Below are 23,568 nucleotides of genomic sequence, written 5' to 3' on the forward strand. Positions count from 1 at the left end.
CTTCACCTGGGCCCAGGACCAATTCCTCAGACAGTTCTGGACAGTCTGTGGTACTCTCCATAGTAGTTGGACTGTTCATGTCTGTTGTAATAGAGATTTTCACCCCTGGAGTGTCAGGAGCCAGAGGCTAGCAGGAGAGCGGGCAGGTACCATTCTAGTTGAATCGCTCTTTGTCCCCAGCTGGCTTGGTAGAGCGATCACCACTTAACAAACACGGCCTCAGCAGGTTATGGTGAAGACATATCTTAATAGGATTAGGCCCTTCAGGCCCTTTGCTGCCTCCCTCTTATTTCTGGTATTTTTACCAGCACCCAGTCCAAGTGTCCTCAAAAGTCTTGGAGAAAACAATTATATTGTCCCCTGTATGAATTGGGTGGTCAATGACATCTGTGTATCTATAGTCCTTTAGGCTGGCAACAAAGACCAGAAAATGCTTCTCTAAGTGCATCCTTTGTTATGGCAGGGGATATTCCTGGAAAGGAATGTCCAGCTGTTCCAGCAATCACTTGTATTGTGACATATCAAATGAGGACTCATCCAATGAGGCCATGGCTGCTTGAAGTGGGGCACATGTGGCCTCTACACCAGACTACACTTCCAAGATGCAGTGACGGAGTATTCTGTACAGGTCCACTAAAGTGGCATGATTGGGGGTTGTCCCCAGGTTGATTAGTTGTTCCTTCCCCTTGTGAACCTTAGGCAGGGTGGGTACAACCAGCCATTCCCTGGGTGCCAATGGGCCACTGGTGATAATAATCACCGACCTGGTGGTCAATCTGGAAATTCACGCAGGTGATGCCTTTCACCAGAATGGGCAAAGTATTGGCTACATTAAGGAATAGCCAGGAGGGTCCAGGTAATCTCGCGTCCTGAAACAACGGATACAAGCATACCCCACATTTAAGTACACAATGGGGTTTTGTTTACTAAAGCTGAAAAGTGCAAAATCAGGCTCACTTCTGCATAGAAACCAATGAGCTTCTAACCCCAGCTTGTTCAATTAAGCTTTGGTAATAAAACCTGGAAGCTGAATGGTTTCTATGCAGAAGTGAGCCTGATTTTGCACTTTTCAGCTTTAGTAAATAAACCCCATTGTGTACTTAAAAGTGAGGTATGCCTGTATAGAAGTCGCACTTCATGACTGTGACTTCTTACCTGGTGTCAATTAGGCATGGGACCTCCAGTCAATTGACAATGGTGGACGCTACTGGGCTTGGGGCAACCATGGACTGTGGTTGGCTGGGACCTTGTGTTGCTGGTTTCCAGAGGTCATCCCTCTGCTCTGGGAGCCACTAGTTTAACAATGCTTTTAATTTCAGGCCAGCCACAATTCTTGCTCACATGCTCAAAACAACCAACCTGCTTGCACTTGCGGTCTTCCGCTTCTGTAGTGGATTTAGGGGGAGGGGCCAAATCCCATTGAAGTGCGGACACCTGTAGCCTGTATGAGGCTACAGGTGAAGGAGCCAAGGCCTTTTCTGGCATATGCAACAGATCATACTTTTTGGTCACGGCTACCGTTGCCTCTGCATCCACCTGTGCCCCTCTACCACAATGCCATTTTAAAGAGATGGTGAGTTGCACTATAATTTGCTCTTGCAGAGCCCTCCTGACTGGTGGGCCTGCTTTCAGTTCTGTCATGAATTGACCCCTCAGGATGTGGCCGAGTCTTTAATTTCTGCACAGCCACATGCATCCTCCTTTTCCAGTCATTTTTAGAGGTGCTGGAGCACCACCGCAAAGTGTGGGAGACTCTCGCCCTTCTTTTGTCTCCATACAAAGAATCTGCTATATTGTGGTCCGATCTTCTTACCACCATTACTGCTTGTAGGGTGTCATCCTCCAAGGAGTTATTGGCTAGCTCTGCGATCAACCAGGCGGGAAAATAGTACAGGCACACAATGCTCTCTAGTCTTACCTCCCGCTTCATCACTGGCATATTTAGCCACCAAACTCAGGAACCAGGGCCAGGTTTGATCCTAAGGGGTTCTGTGATGGACCCTACCCCCATGTCTGTACCTGCTGTGAGAAGTGAAATATCTTGTTGATTGCCACCAAGCGTGGGTGGGAGCAGCATGGTGCAGTGACAATAACATACACTCCAGGTGCAAATAATAGAACTTGAATTAAGTCAAAGAAAACCAGTTTACAACAAGCCTGGTGGAAGGCAGCCCAACCGGGAACACTGATGGATGCCAATAATGTGTAACGGAGCATGTTTCAGCCGAACTGACAGCGTCTGTCAAGAATAGTGGACTGCAGTTTGGCTAGTCTAAAGTCAAATGGGAAGGTGTACAAGGAGACTGGAAGATCCCTAAGCTTTCCCTACTAATTTTGAACCTTTTCCTACTACTAATACTGTCCCTGACAGATGGGTGACCTTTCTCTACACTACCCACTCACTGAATACACACCAAACCCAGAAGCCAGGGTCTTAAATAGACTGTTCCACACCTAAGATGGCTGCCAGAGTCACATGGGCAGCCAGAATTTAACCAGATTGCTGCCCCAGTGACCCAGGAAACTATAGGGGAACCATGTTCCTCTCTCCCTCTGCAGTGTTGCTGCGGTTGAGTGCCATCTGCAGTGCAGAAAGTGGAATGCACCTGCCTACACATTGGCCCCCACTGCTGGGGGCACACCAAGAAAAGGAGGGAGACCTGAGAAGAGGAGGTTCAGGGTTACTCTGTGCAATTCCATTGTCCACGTACCTTTTTCTTTATGAACTTCTCCTCTGAGAAACTGTGATATTGGTAACAGAAAGTTTCTGGCTGTCAAAAAGGGACCTATAAAAGTTGCATGACTGCCTTGAAGGTGCTTGGCCCTTGCTCATGGTGTATACTGACCATAAGAAACTTGAGTATAATATACAGGCATACCTCACTTTTAAGTACGCAATGGGGTTTATTTACTAAAGCTGAAAAGTGCAAAATCAGGCTCACTTCTGCATAGAAACCAATCAGCTTCCAGGTTTTATTACCAAAGCTTAATTGAACAAGCTGGTGTTAGAAGCTCATTGGTTTCTATGCAGAAGTGAGCCTGATTTTGAACTTTTCAGCTTTAGTAAATAAACCCCATTGTGTACTTAAAAGTGGACTATGCCTGTAATGGCCAAATGTTTGAACGTCAGGCAAACACATTGGTCCCTACTTACCAACTATTATTAACTACTATTTACCAATCTAATCGCCCTCTCCGTTCCTCCCAAGACCTCCTGCTCTCTAGCTCCCTCATCACCTCCTCCCATATACGCCTCCAGGACTTCTCCCGAGCCTCACCCATCCTCTGGAATTCCCTACCCCAATCTGTCAGACTGTCTCCAAATTTATCCACTTTTAGACGATCCCTGAAAACGTTCCTCTTCAGAGAAGCCTATCGTGCCTCCATTTAACAACTGCACTATTTTCTCCATTAGCTCATCCCCCACAGCTATTACCCTTTTGTATAACTTGACCCTCCCTCCTAGATTGTAAGCTCTAACGAGCAGGGCCCTCTGATTCCTCCTGTATTGAATTGTATTGTACTTGTACTGTTTGCCCTAATGTTGTAAAGCGCTGCGTAAACTGTCGGCGCTATATAAATCCTGTATAATAAAAATTAATAACTATTACAATTTTCAAATCACTTACAGACCTTTCAAAATAATTTAGGCTGACACGCTTTCCCATAGCTTCTTACATTAGTCCATATTCACAATTCCTAAATATCCTTCTCCCCAGACAGGTCCTGGAAACATATTCTACTGATCTTATCTCTGTCATTGCCAGTACATTGAAGCAGTTCTAAATGACCTCCCAGGTTGAAAATTGTTTGTACCCCTTCAGACCCAAAGTTCTCCTCCACCAAGACTTATAATCGAATCTTTATCATAATTCTGCGTCGTCCTCTTGGCTATACAGCCACCTGGCTTACTGTGGATCAATGAAGCAAAATGGTGTATTTTGTGGCTCCACCCAAGTTACCCTTAGCTAATCAACTACTATCTTTGTTTATGCAACACATTTTCCAGCTGCAAGTATACCATTGGATATTGTCTCTACTAGAGGTTCACAAATTGTCCTGAAGTTCTTGCAAGCTTTCTACTCTTTGCTGGAGATATCTTACCTATCACCCCCAGTCCAATGGCTGGACTAGAAGTACCAATCAGTCTCTGAAGCTTTTTTTTTAGCCTTCTATCAGATCACCAACTAGACTCACAGTCACTTGTTGTGAGCCAAATTTGCTTGTAACCATATTTTTTTTCTCTGGGGGTTACCCTTCTTTTGTGTCTATGGATATCATCTAGAGCTTAGTTCTTTTCCGAGTGTGACTTCCAGCGTTCCTGGTGCTAGTTCAGTAATCCAAAATGTCATCCAGGTCTAGGAGACAATGATAATCTGCAACATCCACCCAGAAAATCTTTGCTTAAGCTTATCATTGCCCATCTTCTGTCTTCAAGGTTGGTGGCTTAGTGTGGCTGAGACACAAGAATGAAGAACATTTCTCTCAGTGTCCTCACAGAAACTTGCACCCATATTCAATGTTTAGATTCATTGTTCCCTACGGTATTCAGAAGATAAGCTTTTGTTTCTTTTTGTCCGAAACCTTCCGGCTTAAAAAACGGAAATCTATGCACCCTTATGCCGCGTACACTTGACCGGACTTTTCGGCATCAAAGGTCAGACAGGACGAATCTGTCGGACAATTCAATCGTGTGTGGGCTTCATCAGACCTGTTCTGTCTAAAAATCTGACGGACCTTAGAAATAGAACAAGTTTCAAATCTTTCCGACCGACTCGATTCCTATCAAAAAATCTGTTAGTCTGTATGCTAGTCCGATGGACCAAAAACGACGCAAGGGCAACTATTGGCTACTGGCTATTAACTTCCTTATTCTAGTCCGGTCTAGTCACGTTCAAAATGATCGGACTTTGGTGTGATTGTGTGTAGGCAAGTCCATTTCGCTGGAACTCCGTCGGAACTCTGTCAAAAAGTCCTTCAGAGTTCAGTCCGACGAGAATTCCACTCGTGTTTATGCGGCATTAGAATACTCTTTCCAGGCAACAGGAAGCAGTGTCTATCTACCCAGCAACAGCCTGAATCCTGGTTTCCGGGCAATGGGATACAGCCTCCCAGTTTCTCCTAGTTCCTCCCATAGTTTACTTGCTGCCACCCTGTAGTTTCCCTGACTTTCTTGTTAGCTGCTGGACAATAAGTCTGACCACATGCCCCCAGAGGTCCCTGGTGCAGTAGGTGCCTTATTTAAAGAGTAAATCCATTTTTGTTGAGAAAAAAACATTCCCCTCTGGGTGATCTATGTACATTACAAGAATTTTAACAAACTTTGTTGCAGATTCCTACCTTTTGTTATTCTGAAGAATTCCCTGTATGTTGCCTCTGTCCATGTGGTAGGTGAATCTAATGGGAGTGGTTTCATAATTATTAATCAGCTGATGCACCTGCAGGGCTCTAATGAGGAAAATTGCAGTATCTTCACCCCCTTGGACGTGATTTTCTTCTGGGGGTATCTCACCAAAAATTATATTTTTGTTGCAGGGGATGCCCTAAATCTGACTTGTATCTTAGTATAGACTTCTGGGAAAATCAGTGAGCCAATCACACAAGCATAAAATGATGTTTCTGGGGGGCGTTTTGTACACATCCTATGTACAGAACACCTCTAGGTGGCCATATTGCATTGCATTTAACAGAAAATTACAGAGCTGCAGATTGAAAAGGAGAGGTAATTTTTAATAACATTTGATTACAATATGACTTGTGTCTCAATTGTATATGCTATAATATTATTTTTTATTTGCTATTTTTTCCCCCCATGAAAGTGGAGTTACCCTTAAGCCTCATCTGTCTGTACCTCTGTGCTTGGTATAGCATTACCTGCTGACCAAGTGCACCTAATTAATTTGTTTGTTCCTGTTGCTGATCTACTACTACTTTCCACCAGCCCTGACCTACTGTGCGCCTCTTGCCCTTACCTTTGTTCTGTCCAGACTACGCTTACTATCTGTCACCTGTCCTTGCTCCACCTGAGTGACCTCCATCTTGTTACCTCCGTTGCCATATGGTATGCTGTCCCGTTTTCTAACTTTGGCTATGCTAATCACATCCTACAGCTGGAGTGTATAGATTTGTGTATTAAGTCCTGGGGGTTAACAGAGTTTCAATAAAGAGGATCCTAAAGATGAGCTACACTTGTCCACTTATATCCAAATGGTTACAGCGCTACCTCTTTAATTCAATGTGTTAGCCTAAAATGATTTCTCCCATCAATTATAAAATAATAATAAAAAAAAAAAAAACTGTGAAAAATGAAACCCCTACTTGTAGCTTATGTGTATATACTGTACAATATTCATCGGACGATGGTTTTGCTGCTATTACTAAGGCATAAACCGCCTACTGAAAACACCACTTAAAGGGGTAGCGCCATGAGTAGTATTTCCACTACACTTGCCCACTATTTACTCTCACTGGTATGTCTGTGCCTAGATTTAAATTTTTTTTTTTTTTGGAGATTAGCTGACACCAAGGATATCCTGCTGAACTCCCCTCCAATTCACAGTCATAAACATATACGATCAGAAGACAGGTGTACGCATGTTTATAGAAAGATCTTACAAGAAAGATCCTTAACGGCCACATATCAAAAAAATCTTCTGATGTCAATAGCTAGAATTAAAGTGTGGACGTAGTGCAACTGGTTCTATTCATAATGTATTTTAGCATATAAGCAAACCACTACATATAACAGTACACAAGGACTGCTTAACAAGTCATCTTCTAGCAGCAAAATGGTTAACAGAAAAAAAAAAGATCCCAGATGTTTACCTGCTAAAGCTGTCTCTTCTTTTTCTCTTCAATCTGTTCTTTGCTGGGATAGTACTGGCCAGAGCCAGCTGCCCACAATCTTGTGTGCTTGGCTCCATTTTAATACGCTGGCTACCCACGATGCTCCGGGAGCTGATGTCAGCGCATCAGCAGGCTCCCTGGAGCGTGTCTGAACGGAGCCCATTATGGTGACGATTTGAAGACAGGTTTTTAAAAACAATAGTGACAGAATTAAACAAATGAATGGCGCGCATGGCTAGGTCCTTAGCTATTCTTTTCTAAACAAAAGAGAATGCACATATGGAGAAAGGCACGCTTTAATTAATCCGATGATCCCTTAAAGCTACACTCCCACTTACTACAGACATCCTCTGGCACTGCCTTACAGGAGAAAATATTTTGCAGTTTAACACCTTCTAAGGTTCCATTACTATGAGATTTTAATATAAAAAGTTTACAAATTAACAATTTTTTATGGTTACTATTAGATTTCAAATATTGTAATATAAACTGTAATGTAAGTTTAATTTAAATGAAGTATGTATTAGCTGTACAATGTAATTTATATTATACTGTGTACAGTACAATATACTATATATAGGAGACAGAGAGCTAGAGTTTTTTTTTTTTTTTTAAGATGGCTTACTACTGGTAATACTGACTGATGTTGACACTGACGGAGATACATTTATTGCTCATTGGTTTTGATAATTATATCACTTGAAATATATGTATAAATACAGTAAAATGAAAACACAGCAGATATTCATTGTGATATTAATAGAATGATCAGAAACTAGCTGCTACCATTAAGTTGGAAAGACTATAATAAAAAACTGTTCTGGACAATGCAGCCACCTCCTGGAGAAAACACAAGATACACAGAAACTGGTACTACACAGTAACAAGTTCAGTTTTCCTTTTTAAGAGCTGTAAGAAAAAAAAAACATGAAAAATTGTAATTTGTTACCAGAGCCTAGCAAGTTTAATCATCTTGATGACTTCTTACCATTCTTGGGGGCTCAAGATTTGATATAAACTACAATATTCACTAAACTGCTGCAGATATTGCAGATACTGCAAGACCGAATAAAATTCAATTTTATTCCTCCTAATGTAGAATAACCAAGTAGCTGAGGAATGGAGTTGCAAGACATCTTTGTTAGCATTTTGAAAGAGGGAGACCAGAGACCGTAATGCAGGGAAATTTCAAAAAGTGTCGTTTTTAAGAAATAATAGGTGTCATTAGTTGTGTACCTAACGTAATTAACACCTCGGTAAGATTAATTATTAACATGCCCCCTTCAAACACCTCACACTCATTTATACAGCAAAATTATTCTCAGTGGTAATCATGAAATAAAATAAATACCAATGGGGGGAATATCTGAATGTTTTATGTATAATCATGTTGACAAGGAAAGTAAAATTGAAAGTCTGAATAGTGGCACAAATAGTGCACCCTGATTTAAAAAAAAGAGGCAAATATTTGCATGTAGCTTATGTGGGGATTGTAGGGGATGGTAAAAATGCAGCACATTTGTGTGTTTTTACTCTCCCCTCCCCTCTAGACAACTGTCAGAACCTGGGTCACCTGCTGGTGGTGGCACTGTGGTTTCCAGAGCTGAAGGTCAAAGTTCCAGTGGCCACCCACGGGTGTCTCCCATCAATCAGCAAATCCCAGTGACTAGGTTCCACCTCATGATGGCTGCTGGAAAGGTAGAGCCTGTCACTGCATCATCTATAGATGGCTACTCTGACGCAGCCTCAGCTCTGACTACTACCATCTCATATTTGGGACTTTCAGCACCCTGGCCTTCAATAGCAATAACATCTGCTCAGGCCTTTCTAATAGGTTCCATCCATCCTTGTGACCAGCCAAGTGGGGTCCTTATCTGTTATCCAGCTTGACTTCATTAGTGCTTCACCTACTATCAAGATTAATGCCACTGATCCTTTTCCTGCTGTCCACTCTTTTTCTACAGATCCTTTACCCGCTATCCAGCTTGACTCTGTTGGTGCTTCACCGGCTACTTAGCCAGATGCCATTGATCCTTTACCCCTGACCAGTGTGCTGTCATTGATACGCCACTTGCTTCCAAGTCTGATGTCACTGATACTGTGTGTTTCCTACTGTCCATTCTGACTCTGCTGATATGCCACATGCTATCCAGCCTGAAGCTACTGATACTCTGGCTATTGTCCAGTTTGATTCCATTGATCCTCTGCCTGCTATTTAGCTTGACTACTCTGACCCTCTCTCTGCTGCCCAGACTGGCTTTGCTGATCCAATGTCGGCTGTCCAGCCAGATTTCACTGATCCTCTGTCAGCTATTTAACCTTTATTGAGCCTGCACCTGCTGCCCAGCCTGCCTCTGCTGATCTTTTACCTGCTGCCAGGCCTACCTCTGATGATCTATCTGCTTCCCAGCCTGCCTGAGTCCCTTTTGCAGTGTATTGCTCCTGTTGCACCAAAGTCTGGTGGTCCAGGCATTTCCTCTGTAGTCAGTAGTTGACTTTGCCCGAACAGCTCTAATAGTAGTATTGATCTCCAGGGGTGTGGCAGAGTACCATTTGTGCCTTGCCATGATCCAAACACCATTGCTGTGACTGTCACTAGGGGACCCAATTTGGGTAGCTGTGCCCTGGAAAAGTGGCAGTTGGTGTGCAGAATGGGTCTTTGGAATCAGGTAAGCTATTTGATTATGATAAGACACCCTGGTGTCAGGGTTCCAGTACTGTCAAATGACACCAGTGCTAAATCTTTGGCTGATCCATGGTATCCCATTGGGGCACCTGCTGTCTTGAGGCACGTGAGGTGTCAAGGTCCATATATCTATGAGGACCTCGGCAGTGGGGCACCTAGCCAGTTTCCAGACCCCAATGGCAGGATGTTCTGCAAGTTGAACTATGGGCTAAAGAGGTCTTGAATGTTTGCAGACACTAATGATGGGAGACCTTCACCTTTTTGGACTTACTCAGCACAAGAATCATTCAGTTGAACTTTGAGGTTCAGGGATTGATGGAGCAGCCAAGGGCTGCTCCATCGGGGGGCTGTCAGGTTTTGGATAACCTGCCAGTGGCACTGTGGTTCTCAGAGCTGAAGGGCGTAGTTGCCACCAGTGGGTGTCTCCCTGGGAAGATATTTAACCCCTCCCTTGACTTTCTTCAGTGCTTCAGTGTTTTGCCTGTTAGCCATATGCCTGCTTGCTGATTTATCCTGATCCTTATTCCTCCCGCAATCCTGTTCCCATTTCTGCCCAGTACCTGCATCCTGTATCATGTCACCCCATTGTTTGGATATATTGTATTATAGTTAGTTTGCTAGTCAGGTTTTCATTCACCTAGTTCACTGCTCATATATATTTCGACATTTGCCTTCTATACTGTTTGCTGTTGTTGAATGGGCTTTTTTTTTATTATTAATAAATATTACTTTATTCATGCTTAGTCCAATTCCAGCTTCTTTAAATGTAGCTCATCGATCTGGTCATCCCTGTGGTCGCTGGATAACTGCATTGAGTATTAGTTACATAAGCCTTAATCTTCTATAAATTTGCGGACAACAACTGTGCAATCATGACAATATATAGACAACAATGTTCTTTCCTTCTTCCCCCAGGCAAAAATCCATCCCTCAATGCTGACCCTAACCACTGTAAAAATCTACCCCCATACCTCAACCTACAAAAAATAGCATAGGAGAACTTTCCATCTGTGCCACCTTTGTATTTGAGGGCTAATGGGGCTGCTGGGTGTGGTACTACAAAGCTTGCAGAGTTGCACACAATGCAGCAATCTACATCTGGCTTGAGGTTCTAGAGCACCCCAACAAGGCTGTGGCCATGGCAAATAGCCTCTTCCATCCGCTTCACCAGGTATACTACTGGATGAAAACTCATCTATATAAAAGATCCGTGCTTTAATTTCACCCCTCCTCTTTCCTACCCTTAGCTGCTGTACAAATATCACATGGATATGCAGAGCACCAATAATTGTATTGATATAGCGCCTGCCCCTTTAAACAAATTAAATTAAATCTAGTGTAAATTACATACAATTATATTCCACAATCTCTAAAACATTAGCAGCGCCAGTGCAAAAATAGCAAATATTTAAAAATATCAATGAAATTGCTTAAGAGTCCACTTAAACAAAGTATCAAATGGTGATCCACTCAGTGAAAGTCAATTAAGAAAAGGCAGGTGAGTATAAACTAGACGATCGTGGAAGAAAATATTGGCCTCTTGGCCTGGGAACCTCAGATAACTTCTGTCTAGGAGAGCAAAAGATGAAAAGTGTCCAGTGAACAGTGATTATCCCTTTGATTGATAAGCATGTTAATCAGCAGGGTCTAGTAAGTGGATTACCTACATGGCTGTGGCACAAGTGGTGTGGTGATGGAGACTTGGGATCGCTGCTAATATTTTCTTCCACGATCGTCTAGTTTATACTCACCTGCCTTTTCTTAATAGACTTTCACTGAGTTTAATTTGATACTTTGTTTAAGTGGACTCTTTAGCAATTTCATTGATATTTTTAAATATTTACTATTTTTGCACTAGCGCTGCTAATGTTTTAGAAATTTTTCTTTGACATATATTTGATGCATCTCATTTTAGTATAGCAGCTGCTGACTATTGTTATATCAATATTTTCTATGTGTGCGCTGAGGGAGGGATACTGAACATAGTTTTTTATCTCTCATTCTTTGATATATTCCACAATCACTCCCGTTCCTCCTACTTACATGTGTTAAACATGATATATAAAAGCAAATATACAAAATGTGCCAAATTAATTAAAAAACATAATATATATATATACAGTATATATATATATATATATATATATATATATATATATACATACACAGTGGAACCTTGGTTTACGAGTAACGCGGTTAACAAGCTTTTGAAAGATATGCAACTTTTAAAAAAAATCCTGACTCGGTTTGCGAGTGTGTTGTCTCACAAAACGAGCAGGATTCAAGCCAATGGGGTGTGCGGTACAGCATTTGGCCAGAGGTGCGGGGGCGTCAGTGACACTCGGAACAGTTCGGAGCCGTTCGGAAAAACTCGGAATCATTCCGTTCCCGAGTGTTTCTGAGCCTTTCCGAGGGCTTCCGAGTTCAGCTGAGCTGTCTCCGAGTAATTCCTAGGCTCTCCGGCGCCCCCCACGTCTGGCCACATGCGGTATTGCATGCAATAGAAGTCAATGCAGAATGAATTATCTTCCTTTCCATTGACTTCTATGTGAAAACTCGCTTTGATATGCGAGTGCTTTGGATTAAAAGCATTCTCCTGGAACAGATTATGCACATAATCCAAGGTTCCACTGTATATAAATATACACACATTAATCAAGTGCATCTGTATCTTCTAATTGTGCCACAAACCCCAAAATAATGCTTCATATAAGATTACTAAATATCCATTTATGTACAGTATGTCACTAAAGTGCAAGTCACCAAGGTACATTTATAAACTACATGGTAGACAAATGGTTAAATCAAGCTCACAGTTGCTGCTGAAGCTATGAGCTTGGTAACAGCTTTAAGAGCTGGCAAAGAGCTTTCTGATAAAAGTGATCCAGGAAGCTCTAATGCTGCTAGAACATTTTTATGGAGCTCCCACCCCCCACTGGCTGACAGCACCCGTGTTGAATCCTGGGCTCTTCTGTTCCACCAAGGAGCCCAAAAGACTATGGGAAGCAGCTTGCCCAGTGAGAGCAGGAGGAACTCTGAATATTCATTCCCCAATCTCTCCTGCCACAAATGACCCTGGAGTTGACATGTATTAAATCACTTCTGGGGTCACAGCTGTCATTCCTTGGTTAGTGTAGCCAAGGATGCAGCTATTTAGGCATGATTTGTGCTTGACAAGGACCTGTCACCTGCAGCAGGCTTTATCTGTCTAAAGAGGTGGTCAGGTTTTGCAAAAATGAAAATACAATATAGAAATTTATATACATTAATGTGGTTCCCTCTTACATTGTCACCATGCATGAGCCCAGGAATGTGTCATGGTAAATAAAGCTCTGTTGCTACTAGGGATGAGCTAGATCAGTGTTTCTCAACTCCAGTCCTCAAGGCGCCCCAACAGGTCAGGTTTTCAGGATTTCCCTTAGATGAAACGGCTGTGGTAATGACTAAGGCACTGAAGCTGATTAAATCACCTGTGCAAAATAATGGAGATCCTGAAAACATGACCTGTTGGGGCGCCTTGAGGACTGGAGTTGAGAAACACTGAGCTAGATGTTCGAGTCAAACGCAAGTTCAACTTGAACATCGGGTGTTCGCCAATTTGCCGAACAACATATATTATGGGGCATTCACTGGAAGATCAAGCGCCGCGGAGATCGTAGTGCATTGCTGCACCTGACCTGCATGCTTTGGCCAATCACAGCGCTCACAGTGTTCAAACACTAATCAAGTAGTGGAAAATGAGGGGTTCTGTTGAAACCAAACCATGGTCAGGTAGACCAACTAATATTTCAGCCACAACTGCCAGGAAAATTGTTCGGGATGCAAAGAAAAACCCACAAATAACTTCAGGTGAAATACAGGGCTCTCTGAAAACATGTGGTGTGGCTGTTTCAAGATACACAATAAGGAGGCACTTGAAGAAAGATGGGCTGCATGGTTGAGTCGCCAGAAGAAAGCCATTACTATGCAAATGTCACAAAGTATCCCCCGTACAATACATCTAATAGCACAGAGACGAGCCTCAAACCTTCTGGCACAAAGTCATTTGGAGTGATGAGACCAAAATTGAACTTTTTGGCCACAACCATAAGCGCTTAATTTGGAGAGGAGTCAACAAGGCCCATTTTTTTTTCAGTGGGAACGCGGGGGAACGCACCTCCAGCACTGAATGTATGTAATAGCATAGGGTGTGGGGTGTGCTGGAGGTTCTATTGATGTTGGCTGCTGGGGGATCTACTGTAACTGGTGGAGATCTGATAATGTGTGAGGGTCTATTTTTACTGATGGGGAATCTATTGTTGCTGGGGGGTCTTATGTTGCTGGAAGGGATCTACGTTTGAGGGAGAGGTCTATTTTTACTGGCTGCTGGAGGATCTATTGATGCTGGCTGCTGGGAGATCTGTTGTTGCTGCTGGGGGGGAGGTAAAATGTTGCTTGGGTGGATGTTTTGTTACTGGGTGTGATATTTTGTTGTGGGTGGTTCATTGTTGCTGCAGGGAATTTATTGTTGTTGGGGTGGAGTCCATTGTTGCTGGGGGAGTCTATTGTTGTGTGGGGATCTATTGCTGGGATTCTATTGTTGTTGGCTGCAGGGAATCTGTTTTACTGCTTTTCTTTTTATCATTAACATGTTCCATATAAATGATTTAGCACCACAAAATGATACTTGGTTCTGTATTCTCTAAAAGCGGCAGTACTGGTAGGTGGGTAGGGGGTGGAATCAAGGAACGGGGAGAGTTCCTGCACCTATTCTCCGAGAATAAAAGCCCTGACAAGGCCTATGATGACACCATTCCTACTGTGAAACAGGGAGGTGGATTGCTGATGTTTTGGGGATGTGTGAGCTACAAAGGCACAGGAAATGTGGTCAAAATTGATGGCAAGATGAATGCCGTATGTTATCAAAAAATACTGGAGGAACATTTGCATTCATCAGCCAGGAAGCTGCGCATGGGATGTACTTGGACATTCCAACATGACAATGATCCAAAAAACAAGGTCAAGTCTACCTGTCATTGGCTACAGCAAAATAAAGTGAAGGTTCTGGAGTGGCCATCACAGTCTCCTGACCTCAATATCATGAGCCACTCTGGGGAGATCTCAAACGTGCAGTTCATGCAAGACAGCCCAAGAATTTCCAGGAGCAGGAGGCTTTTTGCCAAGAGGAATGGGCAGCATTAACATCTGAGAAGATAAAGAGCCTCATCCACAAATACCACAAAAGACTTCAAGTTATCAGTCATATTCTCTGAAAAATGAAAAAGAAATCATAAATTCGGTATATATATATATATATATATATATATACTCTGCATTTAGTGTAGACTATATATTCAGTGTTGACTCTATATTCAGTCAGTGCAGGCAATGTAGTTTATATAACACAGTGTATTGAAGCGGTTAAGGGGAACCCTGCGCCAAAATGTAAAAAATAAATGGTGTGGGGGTCCCCCCCAAAATCCATACCAGGCCCTTCAGGTCTGGTATGGATTTTAAGGGGAACCCCATGCCAATTTAAAAAAAAAATGACGTGGGGTCCCCCCCCAAAATCCATACCAGACCCTTATCTGAGCATGATCGTCCCTGTAACAAAATGAAATTTTGAAAGGAAAAAACGTAATTAAACATTCCTCATGGCTGTAACATATTGCCAAATGCCGGAAATATACATAAAAAATCATTGAAAAAAACGGTGTGGGTCCCCCCCAGTCCATATAAAGGCCCCTCGGGTCTGGTATGGATAGTAAGGGGAACTCCATGCCAAAATGTTTTTAAAAGATGGCGTGGGGGTCCCCCCAAAATCCATACCAGGCCCTTTAGGTCTGGTATAGATTTTAAGGGGAACCCTGTGCCAAAATTCAAAAAATGGCATTGGGGTGCCCCCCAAAATCCATACCAGACCCTTATCCGAGCATGCAACTTGGTAGGTCACAGGAAAAGGGGGGTGCTCTCTCGTCCCCACAGCAAAATGAAATTTTGAAAGGAAAAAATTACATAAAAAATTCCCCAAGGCTGTAATGTATTGCCAAATCCCAGCAATATATATAAAAATCATTGAAAAAAAGGACGTGGTCTCCCCCCCCAGTCCATATTAAGGCCTTCTGGGTCTGGTATGGATATTAAGGGGAACTCCACACCAAAATGTTTTAAAAAAAACATTGTTGTGGGGGTCCCCCCAAAATCAATACCAGGCCCTTTAGGTCTGGGATAGATTTTAACGGGAGCCCTGAGCCAAAATTTAAAACAAAATGGCATGGGGGTCCCCCCAAAATCTATACCAGACCCTAATCCGAGCATGCAACCTGGCAGGCCGCAGGAAAAGGAGGGGATGAGAGAGCGCCCCCCCCCCCTGAACTGTACCAGGCCACATGCCCTCAACATGGGGAGGGTGCTTTGGGGTCCCCCCCTAAAGCACCTTGTCCCCATGTTGATGAGGACAAGGGCCTCATCCCCGCAAGGCTTGCCCGGTGGTTGTGGGGGTCTGCCACGGGCTTATCGGAATCTGGAAGCCCCCTTTACCAATATTCTATCAGTTATATTATGTACATTTAGGAAAGAGTCCAGGCCTTTGTAAAGCAATCTACTGAGCTGGCCAGAACCACCTCTTGAGGGAGTCTATTCCACATTTCCACAGCTCTTACTGTGAAGAAACCTTTTTGTATTTGGAAATGAAATCTTTTTTCCTCTAGATGTTGATCATATCCCCCTTAATCTCCTCTTCTTAAGAGAGAATAAATTCAGTTCCTCTAATCTTCCCTCATAGTTCAGTTCCTCCATGCCTCTTATCAGTCTGGTTGTCCTTCTCTGCACTTTCTCCAGTTCCCCAATATCCTTTTTGAGAACTGGTAGACTTTACCATATACATTAGCCATGTGTGGGGGGAACTGTGTCAAATGCTTGTAATGGAGTGTAACACATAATTTTCATCATAATTTTCATCAAGCCTTACATAGACATCGTCATCATCATCTGGTATCTCTTGGTTCATGAGCCTTTTCCACACACCTCCTGATGCAGGGGAGAACGCAGAAGATTATAGCCACCATTACCAGGATAGCTATTCCTATCTGGGTCAACAATCCCTGCCATCCTCCCTTTATCCAGGTAAAATACTGATCCCAGGGGTTGGTGAGCCCTGAATTCTGTTTTAATTCCTTGGACAGGTCCTCTAGTTTCTGGATGGCTAAAGTCACTTTACCATTTTCAGCTAGGAGCATGTCTAAGACCATACGGTTTCGGAAAGTCATGTGTGAAGCTGCTTCCAACTGTTCAGCTAAACCCTGGAGTGCATCTCTGGTGTAACTGACAAATCTTTGTTGGTTGTAGTAGATGTACTTTATCCAGTCTACATTCTTGTTTACAGTGATGATGGGGATCATGGACTCAAACCCTGCTGCTACTTGGTCTCTTGCTTTGAATTAATCTGGGACCCCTCTAGGGACCCCTATGGCGTCTATGTATATATGTGGGTCGAAGCTTCCTGCTGGGGCACTCCTACGCCTCCTGTTAGGCCTGGGTGTGTTGTTTGTATTTGGCTTTGGGTTTTCCGAGAGAATATGTAGAGGCATTATGGCCTTGGCCAGTGCACATTCTCATGTCCACTGTCCTATCAATCTGCTCCTAATTTTCATCACTCTACAGATTCAGTACACGTCTCCCAAAGACTGTACTTGATTTTGCACTAGATCTACAGACACCTCACTGTAAGATCCACAGTAACCCTTAGTGAAATTCCCAAGATGTTTTCGCACTCCCTGATACCGTCCATAACATGTGTAATTGCCAGGATATATGGTGATACCTTCTCCTGGCTTGGGGGTCTTGGTAACTATGGGATATTCCTTCTTCCAATGTTCTCACAGGGAGTGGTTAGTGGTTGTGTTGGTAAACAGGCTGAGGAAACATGTTTCATGTTCAGGGGATATGTTCAGTGGTACCATTCCTAAGTGTGGTCTAGCCCCCCCACACACATAACAATTGGTCTTATTGTGTTTCCTTGCACTGTACCTCATCCACTCGAGCCACAAGTTGACATCTGAGAACCTGGTTTCTGCAGCCATGGTATCCGCAAAGGTAGGGTCTGCTATGGCCACCATGTCCTTCAATGTCTGTATATGGGGCTTCAGGGGGTTTGAGCTAGATGTGGAATGGGGAACTCCCCACTCTGGGTTATTGAACATATCTTTCAGTTGGAAAGGCTTTCTAAAACCGGGATATCCGGGATATCCACTTCCCCACCATAGGCACAGAACATAGGTCCCACTGTCTCCTGAGCTAGGATTCTCAATGGTCAGCCTGAACTCTTTGGTGTAAGGCTGATCTGTGTGTTTGTTGATTGTCATTCTATCTAAGAGTGACTTCCCATTTTTGTCTTTCCTATTTTGGGCGTTCTCAGGTTTGTACCCCCAGTTTGTACCCCCAGTGTTCCAACCCACTGCTCCCCAGGAATCACAGTTGTTACCCCAATAAGTGTCAGTGATGCATACATACACAGTCATGGGTCTTACTGCTTCATCCCTGGTCCGGATCTTGTAGTTGGTACCTGGAATTATCTGTTCATAAAAGGATATAAAAGTGGCAACGTGTATTGGATGAGTTATACCAGAACTGGGTTATACCATCTTTTTGTTTGATGGCTACCTCTTGCGCTTGGCAATGATTACTATGAAAAGGATATACAAAATCATTTGGTCCCCTCAGCCTCTTCTTCAGGTACAGGGACTTTCTTGCAGTGGTAGGCGTGTGTCCACGTGTTCTTCCTGGCCACCTTGACTGATGTGGCAGTTGTTAGGAGTACCTAGAATTGACCATCATATCTGGGTGCAAGAGTATGTTTTCTCACAAACTTCTTTATCATTCACCAGGAACCAGCTTGTGCTTTCCTGTATCTAGCTCAGGATCTGGAATGGAAGAAAACACTTCCGAATGGATATGGGTTAATTCTAGAGATAAAGCAGTCACATAATCAGTCAATACATCAGATTGGAGCTGCAACTGTTGTGGGAAATAACAACCTAGTCTGAGGGCTGAACCACACAATATCCCATAGGATGACAGACCATGGTTTCCCCTTGGAGTGTACCTAACACTGAATAAGGCAATGGGTAGGCTGTCTGAGGCCAACTCATTCCCGTTTCCTGAGACATTCTCAGCATTCTAGATTTTATTGTGCCATTTAATCTTTCCACCTTCCCACTGCTCTGAGGATGGGTCATCTGGTGTGGAAAGCTAGTGTGACCCCTACCTAAAGCTGTCCATATCTCCTTGGTTACTGAGGCCGTGAAAGCCTGCCTCTGAACGCTCTCTATGACCTCTGGCACACCATATCTGCACACTATTTCTGTTAAAAGTCTTTTAGCTGTGGTCTTTGCCGTCGTGTTGGTAGGCTTCCGGCCCACGTGGCAGACACAGTCTCTTGTTTAATTACATGATTCCTTTAACTTCTGTGGCTCCTTTTTTGATCCACATTTCTTTTTCTTCTTTGTCAGCTGTCTCTTGTTGCTCCTTGAGGTGGGTCCTGTTTACAGGAGGGTTTTGTAGAATCATAGTGGTTTCTACAGTATCATCCAGGATAGGTGCATTCACTCTGCTGACCACTTCTCGCGTTCAATCTGCAGCTTGTTTTGCAGCGGTATCTGCCAGGTGATTGCCTCGTGCTTCTTGGGAAACCATCTTGCCGTGCGTCTTTACCTTAAGTATAGCCACTTGTGCTGGGAGGAGTAGGGCATCCATTAAGTCCTTGATAGCTGCACTGTGTTTTACAGGTGTTCCTGCTGCTGTCAGGAACCCTCTGGTTTTCCGGATGATCCCAAAATTTCCATCTGCCAATTTGCATGCCATAGTTAGGGCTGAAGCTTGAAGAACTGTATCTTCTGTGGTAACTGCGTATCCTGTGTGGTACCGTCCAGTACTGTCTGCATACCTGGAACCTTCCACAAAAATGGTCAAGTCAGGATTCTCAAGTGCTGTCATCACTTTGAAGCAGTCATAAACGGTGAGATGAGGATTATTCTCCAAAGAGGTTCCCCCCTCGAGAAGAGGAAGCAGAGTGGATGGGTTAAGGGTATCACATGGTAGAACGGTGATGTTATCAGGGAAAAGCAAGGAACACTGGAGTCTGAGGAGGTGTCTTGCTGGGGACAGGGCTGTACTTGGTACTCTCTAAGACAAACAGTTTGAAAGTCTTTTAGTCTGGGAGGCCCAAAGGGCTGTTGAGAGGATCTCCTTCAGAGTTTTAAAATTGTCCACAGCTTCTGGTGAAAGCAGGAAAGGGTCAGATTTCAGGGCATCATAAAGGGATTGCATCGAAAGAGAGGCTTCTGGAACTGCGATCCAAGAACGGCAGTAGGAGATTAATCCTAGAAAGCTGTGAAGGGGCTTTTGACCTTGAGGCAAAGGGATGCCCTTGATTGCAGCAACTCTTTCTTCAGTGAGATGTCGGGTGCCTTGTGAGATGCAGTGGCCTAGGAAAATCACCTTCTCTCTGGACTTTTTGCTTTAAGGCCTTGCATCCTTGCTCAGCCAGGTAGTGGAGGAGGCTTTCAGAGAAGATTGAGGCATCACCAAGGGTATCTGCACAAGCAGGAAGTCATCTACATACTGAAGGAGTACAATGTCTGGGTGTAACTTCATCCAGGTGTCCAGAATGAGGGCCATTGCCTTGGCGAATTGGGAGGGGGAGTTCTGGGCACCTTGTGGCATAACAATCCAGGTGTAGCTGGCAGGTGAAACGGGCTTGCCTGAATCCTTGTGGAGAAGGTCCATGTGATCCAGAGAGGTGGGTGAGGTGGTAGGCGAGGTGGGGTGTCATGTCCTTGGTACTGGGCGCTTTCATGTGGACCACGGTTGGGGCTTGGTTGACTGTGGATACATTTCCATGGGCTTCGGTATTCCCTTCTGGAGTGGACGGGTCTTCCGCAGTTGTAGCAGGCACGTGGAGTTGGTACTGGTGGGTGCAGATAGGGTGTGTCAGAGGCCATCATGACAGGAGCTACTCTCTACTTCTCTGTGAGGATTCTGGACCTAATAACTACTAATAACAATGTCTCAAGCTCCATTACTCTATACTCATACCCTTTCGGATTGACTCTTTAAGACCTGAAATAAATGCGGCAGCTAACATGTGTCTATGTTCAACACGCTAAAACCCAAATCAGTAAACTTCTTGTGCTGTTTTTCAACAGATTCGCCTTTTCTTGTGTGAACTCTTGTACACATATTGACTTCAGGCGTTTTAGAGTGGAGATGTGAACCATCTCCATACAGAATAATTGTTTTTTTTTTTTTTTCAGAATACAAAACGCTCAGATGTGAATGGGGCCTAAATCTAACACATAGATTTAAGCAAGGACAGCACTTCCTCTTTCGTTCTTCTGGCATAACGCCCAGAATACATAAACTTCCTCTTTATTTATAATACTGTTAAATATTGACATTGAACATTTTAAACTCCCCAAATGTTGCTAATACAGCTTAAACACAATTAAAACCCATTTGCATAAATATAGCACATTTGCTACATTTACTGCTATTAGAAAAGAAACACCTTGTAGGATAAGCAATTACAACTAATGCAAGGGTAAGCAATTACAACTAAATTCAGACTCTGACTGAAATATTCAGAAATATTCAAGACATCCTATACATAAATTAGTTATTTAATTAAAATGCTACATTGATTGCTACTATGTTCCATCACTGGAAACATGTGGGTGGGTTTCGGTGTGGGCGGTTCAGGGGGTGGTGGCATAGGGCGTGTTGCCACAGGGGGAGGTGTCACTTAGAACAGAGGGGCGGTAGACGAAGGGCAGTTTCCTGGGGTCCAGACGCCATGAGGCTCGATTCACACCTATGCATGTTGCTTTTGAGCGTTTTTGGAGGTTTTTTTTTCATGCTTGCCACGTTTTTGAGCAGCGTTTTTGCGGCGTTTTTGCCGCGATATGCGTTTTGCGTTTTTTTTTTTTTTTTTTTTACAGTTTTTTTTACAGTCTAAAAAAAAAATTTTTAAAAAATTAAAAAAAAAAAAAAAAAACGGCAAAAACGCATCAAAAACGCTGCAAAAATGCTGCAAAAACGGTGCACTTGCGTTTTTGATGCTTGTCCATTGAATTCTATTACATGCAAAACGCTGCATTTTGCATGAAAAAAAGTCCCTGACCCTTTCCAAAAATGCAGAGAAACAAAAAGGCATTGATGTGAACATGTTCCATAGGAACCCATGTTAAAAAATTCCCGTGCATTTCTGCAAAATGCAAAATGCATCAAAAAACGCGCTAGTGTGAATGGAGCCTTATAAGGCAGTGGCTGACTACTTAGCTTCCTCTTTTCTAGTTTTTTATACACATATACAATACGACCATTTCGATATATTTTGTTATTTTGTTTTGTTATTATATTAATTTCATGTTCTGTCCACCCCTTTCTTCACGAATAGCATTTGCAACTTTAAACCAGGAGTCAGTAGGCCGTGGTCTGACAGCAAACCCCTTTTTCCCTTTAAGAGAGTGCGCCATTCGTCTATAATAACCTCCCACCCAAATGCATATCAACCACACACTTTTGCCAATTTCTTTCCCTTTTTTGACAACACCCTCTCCTTCCCGCTCTAAGCCAAACTGCCCTCTTTGGGCCTCACTAACTTTTGAGAGAGAGAGAGAGAGAGAGAGAGAGAGAGAGAGAGAGAGAGAGAGAGAGAGAGAGAGAGAGAGAGAGAGAGAGAGAGAGAGAGAGAGAGAGAGAGAGAGAGAGAGAGAGAGAGAGAGAGAGAGAGAGAGAGAGAGAGAGAGAGGAGAGGAGAGGAGAGAGAGAGAGAGAGAGAGAGAGAGAGAGAAAGAAAACCTCTCATCAAGACTCTTATTAAACAGAGGAGTACAGCAGTTAATATTCAATAACGTACCACTTCAAATGTTATTTACATGTTCCAACTCAAAACCCAAACTTCTCACTTTGTCTTCTTCCCTTTCTTCTAACCCTTCCGGTTGTTCAGGTTGCAAGGGGCACCTTTCGGCTGCGTTTTCCCTCCTTCTAACTTCACTTTCTATAGCCTGTGGTGACTTGCCAACCTCAAGTTTGACTGGGTAATGCACATTTAATCTGAATACCATTAAATGCGCAGTATGTGGCAGTAGGGGTTTGTAACCAAGAAACTCAGCCCTATATCCTGGCTCTACCACTTTAACCAACCCCCAGCCCTCTTCTTGTATGGCAAATAACAGACCACAAACACACTTAGGACACGACATTACCACCAACAACAAAAATGTGACCAACAACACAATGTGTGACAACCGTAAAGGAATACAGGATTGCTCAGATCCCACGGGATCCCCACACCACCGCTTGGCGCATTATTCCTGATTCCCTCTCCTGGTTACGTTACCCGTGCACTTTCTTGCACCGTGCTTTACCACACAATTATTTTCCCCAGGAGAAGTTTAACCACGTCAACTATTTTCATCCGTGACTATATAAGAAATCCCTCATTCCCAACAGCCACCACTAAAAACAAGATCGATCAACAAAACAGAACAGAACAAAACAGGCGGTAGATATAATTGCAGGTTCCTTAATTTATCAACAGACTCGAGGCAAGATATATACCTGTCTTTGAGGGCCACAGGAAGCCGATATGGGCACAGGGGTTGACCAGCCACAGGGGTACAGGATAAACAGTAGACTAGATACCGGTATATGAGATATCAAAAGTGTCTTACCGTTTTTTAGAGGTGATCAGTCTCCATATCCTGTCTCTCCATGTTGGCTTGTCCCCTTGTCCCTTCTGTATCCGCTATCCCTTGGGATCCTAGCCTCGAGCCCCACGTTGTGACCACCAAAATGTTTTGGATGCAGAACAAAAGTTCTGATATTATTATATCTACCCCGATCAGATTGTTGAATACAAAAGCATGCATGCTTCAAGTAAGCTCACACTGAGACTGCTTAGTTCAGAGTCAAATTACTTTCTGTTTAATATTTCCGCTTCTCAAGACTTTTGTACAATTCCATTGAAGATTGAGATACGTCAACAAGACTGGCGC

The 23,568-nt window shown here is 43.3% G+C and overlaps 1 protein-coding gene across 1 annotated transcript in view; it reads right to left on the reverse strand.

Annotated features, from left to right (window-relative positions):
• The window catches only part of CPO (carboxypeptidase O), a 170,943-nt gene extending 163,281 nt beyond the window's left edge, over nucleotides 1–7,662 (reverse strand). Inside the window, exon 1 of the mRNA XM_073633393.1 lies at nucleotides 6,826–7,662. Coding sequence (XP_073489494.1) covers nucleotides 6,826–6,923 — 98 coding nt within the window. The 5' untranslated portion in view covers nucleotides 6,924–7,662. The remainder of the gene's footprint in view (nucleotides 1–6,825) is intronic.
• Between the last annotated feature and the right edge of the window lie 15,906 nt (nucleotides 7,663–23,568).

The sequence above is a fragment of the Aquarana catesbeiana genome, linkage group LG06 (genome assembly GCF_042186555.1).
Source record: "Aquarana catesbeiana isolate 2022-GZ linkage group LG06, ASM4218655v1, whole genome shotgun sequence".
Lineage (NCBI taxonomy): Eukaryota > Metazoa > Chordata > Amphibia > Anura > Ranidae > Aquarana > Aquarana catesbeiana.